The following is a 6,540-nucleotide window of genomic DNA, read 5'->3' as shown; positions in this document are numbered from 1 at the left end:
TCGAGGCTAGTCACCCAATTTCTATCAGAAAATGAGATTCAATTAGCATGACGATTTCCTTTTAAGCTATAATTTTAAATGATGTAAAAGTTTTGCACATCGCGATTGTAACCTGCATTTTATTATGAGCAATATATGCAATATATCTATATATATACTCTCTAAAATGTTTAATTTTTTAAATAATTTGTTACATATTTGATGATAAAACACAACTGTTAAAAGATAACTGAGATTAGTGTCGAAAGACTGACATTTGATTATAAAAAGATATAGAGACACAATTATTTTCAAGGTGCAGATTACGAGAGAACTGAATTGAGAAATGATTATAAAACTTGATCATCAACATGCAAAAACTGCAGGAAATAATCGTGGTCGCGCTTACATCACGTGCGATCGTGCATAATAATTTATATGTTGCACTAAAATTAAAGACATAATAAAATTAAGGATAAGCTAAATGCATTCAATAAGAAAATTACGCACGTAATTGAACATATCTATGAATAACCATATTTCTAATAACATAGTGACACAGTAACACAAATTAGAAAGAAATTTGGCAAAATATCCCTCGATATTCTTCGTGCGAATATACAAATTAAAATTTTTAACAATAATCTGTATATAATTTTCTCTAAACATCTTCTCTCAAAGCTGCAAATCAAATGAAAGCAAGGCGTCAAAAATGCAGCCAATATTGCGACGTTATTATTTTTGAGACATGTCACATGAATGATATGAATTATTGTATCAGAATCATTCATCGAGATTAAAAACGCTCTCTCTGAGAAATGTGGCGGTTTTTATTGTCGAGCTTTCTTTCCAAAAGGAAAGTCACACTCTTTTCGCTGGTTGACGCAATCGCGACGGATCGGTAGACACTCTCTCTACTTTCATCATAAAACATCTATACTCTACGCGATGTTGGGCAGGTTTGATTGTGTCGTTTTTTCACTTTCTTTTCTGCGTTTCGAACATTCATGTGCCGAACTTTGATCATCGATCTTTTTGATTGAGAAACGTCGAACGCTTTTGATTCGCTTAAAACACGATCCGTCTGTCTTTTGATTAATAACAGAATCGTCTATCTCGTTTCTGTCATCATCGACGCACTTTTCTCGCCCCTTAATCACTGCACCTCCCGTCTCTTTTTCTCTTCTTGTTTTATTTCTTATTTTTTCTATCTGTTCGCATAGATAAAATTATAAATTATGTATCTATGGAATGTGGTATTTTACGAAAGATTTTTATTAGAAAAAGATATTATATATTGTGTCGTTTAAAGCGCGACCAATAATGCTTCGGAGCAGTAAAGCTCTTTCAACAAAAACAGTAATATTAAAGCCTCTTGTCGAGTATCGAATTTCAAACATGTTCTATGCAAGGCAATTGACATTTCGCGACTTTAAGTTTATAATTTATCAGGGCACAATTATAAAAATTTTACGCAATATATTTTAAAATATCATTTAAAAATTATTTTCATTTTGGACGATTTTCAGTTTTTTGACGATTGAAGACTTAAAGCTTTAGTGTGTCATTAGTTTTCGTATAGATTCGGCTCAGCTCTCTATTCATTGCTCCGATATGAACGCGGTCTCAGAAAAAGCAGGGACGACGATATTATCGGTGCGACGAGCATGAGTTGCGATACTTAAAACCAAAGGAGTGAAAAGAGGCGGTAGGAGCAAAAAGCAGGACGATGAAGATACAGACTATCGAGCACGAAGATAAAAGAGACGGATAGCAATATACGACGGATAGTTTCAGCTGTTTCTCATTTTTTTAAGTATTTAAATTGCTTGTGCTATATCATCTCGTCGACCCGCAGCTTTTCGGGGCGATCCTCTTTCGGCAAGTGGATGATTTTAACGGCGGAGGAGCACGTCGATGATGAGATTACATACGATTAGAGACGATTAGAACGGCAGCCGCGCGGACAGGGCACGCGTGGACAAAAAACTTAACTTGTCTAATCTAACTTTCGTGCTGTTTGTGCAATGTATCTATCTACGAATTATTTAATCTCTTTTTTATTTCACGTCCCTCGCTTGTGCTGTGCAGTTTATATTCGTCGCTCGATCTTTCTCTCCCTCTCATTCTTTCTTTTTTTCACTTTCATACTTTCTTTTCCTCTCCTTCTAATGCTCTTTCATATGTACGATTGCACTCATGCAATTGCTTACACGTTAACGACTTATATAAGTCTCGGTTTCGCCTTTTTTTGTATCAATTTGGCCAAGTCAAAATTCGGGACATCGGGGAGATTGTGATCGTTTTACTGCTCCTCGAACATTTAAAATATACGCATGCACGCACCGTCTCTTCTAACTATTTTGTTTGTTTATTATTATTTTTTTTTTCGTTGTTGAGAATTCGTGTGTTTCTCGTTTACGCAGTCGAGATTGATTTACAAAGAGACGGATCAATGGATGCCTTTTTCCTCTTCCTAAGCTTAACGTTTTATTGCTTAAACGTCATATAGAATCTCGATTTGCTTTGGTTCTACATAGTCACATTTTATATAAAAATCTAACATTTACTTAAAAACCACGGCGATCCTGATCGGTGTTTTGCGCGTTCCGTCACTTTCTCGATTCGGAACGTGCTAAATTTGTCGGCATCTCCCACGTCGTACCACGGTATTGATTGTTTTATAAAAGTATCCAACTGGCCTAAGTGCGTGTCCGAAAGACAGACTCGAATGATAAAAGCGAATGTTGAACTGCTTGCGAAGATTTCACGCGTGAATTATCGTTCGGCCACGAATTCGATAAGTAAATGTATTAACCGAGGTACGAAGTCTTCGCAGTGTGGAAAATGGAATAAGACACGTGGATCCGATAGTAGTTCCGTGGTTTTCGAGATGGGATAAGAATTTTACAAAGGGATTGATTATTTTGTCCCCATAGAAACGCTGTGCTATCGAATATACATAAGATCCATCTCCCCGTTGTCGCCGAATTTCGAATCGTTTCGAGTATAACTTTTAATATAATATACCTATCTAACTAGCTAATTGTTGAATTTCGTTTATATAATAATTTTTATTTTTTTATGTATATATATATTTTCATTTATATATATATATATATATATATTTATATTTATATATGTATATTTATATATTTATATCTTCACGAGTGTTCCTTTCTTTCGATTAATCGATCTTTGTATTTATCATTTATACACCGCGGTCACTCGTCGGCTACCGCATTCGGTTACGAGCATCCCCTTCGACATTACTTTGTTTTTGAGTTAGTATTTTTTCGCTGTTAAAGCCCAAACTACAAAAATAATGAATCCGGGTAACGAGTTAGAATCCAGCGGTCTGTCGTCGCTCTTTTTTTTCCATAGGAGTAAGGAATTTATATGCATTTTTAAAATGGTCATAAACCAGGTATCACGATTCCGTTAAACGCGGACTCGTGTCTCTCATTACTCGCTGGACGATACAATAATATGCATAATTGGCCAGTTTTGCTAAAAAAAAAAAATGCTGTCAAACCATCACGAATGGCGTATTCATGTGTACTGCCCGATTTCGTGTTCTGTATATAAGCTTCGGTCACTACTGTAACGATAAATGCTATCTATTTCTTCAAGCCGAGCGAGATACTAGATTATCCTACAGACTGGACGAGAGGTATCTCCGCTTAATAATCGATAGCGGCTCTTTCTCTTATATTGGACGTGAAAACTTATGGGGAGATAGGGATGTCGGATGCATCTTGCGCAAGGTTACCTAGGATTATGATTCTTATTTACTATCTTTTTTTTATTTCTCACTTTACTTCTTTGTTTTTACTAAGCGAGTGTTATCTGGTTTTCGTGATTGCCACCTTTTGACTCGCGCATTGTCAAGCCGGAAGTGGCATGAGTTTTACTGCTTTTGCTGTCGCGGTGGCGTCGATGATGACGGAAATGTTGTTGTTGTTGTTGGTGATGGTGGTGGTAGTAGTGGTGGAGGAGGAAGTGATGGTGGTGATGGTGGTGGTAACTGTTGTTGCTGTAGAAGTTGTTCCTGTTGGTGGAGTATACTTGCTTACCATCACACTAGAAGGCTAGGCGTCAGCCAGTCCTCATCCGCTAGCTGGACCGCAACCAAGAACACACTTTACCATTTGAACACACAAACGCTGGTTAAGTCTTGGTCCGAATTTCAAGAAAGTAATAGAAATATGCTCGAAAATATATAGTTCTCTCTCTCCCTCTCTTTCACTCGTCTTCGCGCTCGTCTGTGTGCTCTCTACCGTTTGCTCTCTTTCTTCCTACCATTCATTCTATCTTTCACTTCTGCATCATTCTTCACTTTTTCTTTCACGTGTTACAGTTTTTTACATTCTTCTACTATATAAATTCTAATCGATCTGAATCTACCTTCACCATGACTCAACCTCCACCACGTGGTGCAGTAATAAAAACGTAAAAACTGGATAGCGATCACATATAAATAGTGTACCATTCTATTTATATTATTTAGAGCGCATTAACGACGGCGAAGTGAACGCAAGATTAGGCTAATCAGGAGTTTTTCTGATCATCGTAATCATTATAAACTTTTCTCTGTCGTCATCAGATAAATCAAGTTTACGTTACTACAAAATCTGCGATAAAATATCACGGTTTGATACGCCGATAAAATGCGAATATCGTTTTCTTATTTCGTTTTCATCTCTTACATGATTTCTTCCATTCCTTTTCGTGCTGTAGGAAATATTATCCTTTCGCATAAAAACACGTTGCAGCAAGTATTTTCAGGTTGAATACGAGGTTGAGCCAGGTTGTAGATGCAGTTATCCTGATGCTAATTGATATTCGAAAGAAAGGATAAGCCAGGCCGTGCGATGATAGTGGTAGCGATCACTGTGCCTGCGAATCGAAATATGTAAATAAAAATAGTCTTTTTGATAACTTCGAGTATCCCTTCCTGGTTAGTATAAGAGCAATCGATTATATAAAAAATATGATATTCAATTTTAAATAATCTTGATAATTTATTTAAAAATTTATTAAAAAAAGATACACGCGCGTGTAAAAACTATAATTAAATTTATTCCGATTAATACGATTTTTATAAAACATTCGTCAAAGTTGTACGACTTCAAATTAGTTATGCAATTTATTGAGATTGCAAAAAGATGATGATATCTGCATAAAATGATAGTATAAAGTCTAACATCAATACCACTTTACAGAAGTATATACAAGAAAGACAAGAAAATAAAAACATTCTGGAAGGATACTCGAATTGAATTAGATAAAGTGCAAGAAGCATAATACATGCATGTTGCATTCTATATTCATGCAGAGATCTATGCAGAGTAAACGACTAACTTTTCATATCCATATTATGTTTATGTGACATCAATTTAATATTAATTACTTGCTGTCTCTCCTCTGTTCTTGAATTTAATATTCTTCTCAATTTCGCGTTACATATCTTTTTTATTTCAATGATTTTCTATTTATTGATATATGTTTTGTATTATCAGATATACATTACAGTCTAATACACGACGAACAAATTTACATGGGAATATTTGCATATTTGTAACTTCGAAGCCTTTGGCTCATGACTACAAATTGCAAGCACCCATGTAAATTTGTTCTCTCTTTAGGTTCTATTATGATCAAACGCAGAACTTTGTAACTTTCTTGCGACAAAAGGATATTAGTAAAATAAACGGGAACTGAAAATTTATGCTTGGCGATATATTTTCAATGTTTCATCTCTTTTTCATTGTTTTATCGCTACTATTACTAAGAATTCGTGTTCAATTGAGGATGATTTCGATGGCTAGCTTTCAAGCAAGTTTCAAAGTGATATTTTGCTTGACATGCAGTGATATAATGCGAACTCGGTTTTTCGGAAAGAGATATTTGCGAGAAAGCGAGCTAACTTTTCTTACCGAAATATCTCTTTCGATGCGATCGATGAGCAATCGTACGTGACTTTTACTCCGCTATGTGCGATATGTACAAAAGATTCACTAAAGTGACTATAGCTACGTGAAATGTATATATCTTCTTAAGCACATACGGGCGACAGGCCGTTTTACGCACTGCAAACAGCTGCAGATTAATGACTGAAAGCCGAAATCGATACAGCATTTGCAGTGTTACGTTATCTCGAATTGTTCATAGATATATTGCTGATAAAAGTTATCTAAAGATTTTTCATGCGCTTTTATCAAATATGTCAGTAATTTTGAGATTATCCAGAAATGTTGTGCATGTGTGGGAAAATGTTTACAGTATATTTTTGTACAGTTGTTCTTCTAAAGAAAGATGAATATACACATTATACATATTGTTAATTTAGTAGTCAGAAATATGGATGTTCTCGATTCTAAATTAACAATATGTATATCATAATGTGTTTTATAATGCTTGCTAGCTTTTTATTACTGTGAATTAAAGAAAAAAGATTCTTATAGATCATTAGATTAAAGCAAGATGAATGGCAGATTAAAGGCGGATGAATGGAATTGGCGAACAAATCGGATTTTAAATCAGATATATATATATATA

The 6,540-nt window shown here is 35.0% G+C and overlaps 1 protein-coding gene across 3 annotated transcripts in view; it reads right to left on the bottom strand.

Annotated features, from left to right (window-relative positions):
* Positions 1-3,924: 3,924 nt before the first annotated feature.
* LOC115241449 (nucleolysin TIAR) overlaps positions 3,925-6,540 on the bottom strand; it is a 179,997-nt gene continuing 177,381 nt past the window's right edge. Inside the window, exon 9 of one of the 3 annotated variants that reach the window (XM_029817215.1) lies at positions 3,925-4,099. In XM_029817215.1, the coding sequence (XP_029673075.1) occupies positions 4,058-4,099 (42 nt within the window). In that variant the 3' untranslated portion in view covers positions 3,925-4,057. Of the gene's footprint in view, positions 4,122-6,540 lie in introns of all 3 variants that reach the window. The other 2 variants (XM_029817216.1, XM_029817217.1) reach the window with 2 other exon arrangements.

This window comes from Formica exsecta, unplaced genomic scaffold, assembly GCF_003651465.1.
Source record: "Formica exsecta isolate Colony F162 unplaced genomic scaffold, ASM365146v1 scaffold489, whole genome shotgun sequence".
Taxonomy (NCBI): domain Eukaryota; kingdom Metazoa; phylum Arthropoda; class Insecta; order Hymenoptera; family Formicidae; genus Formica; species Formica exsecta.
This window is presented reverse-complemented; position numbering and strand designations above follow the sequence as displayed.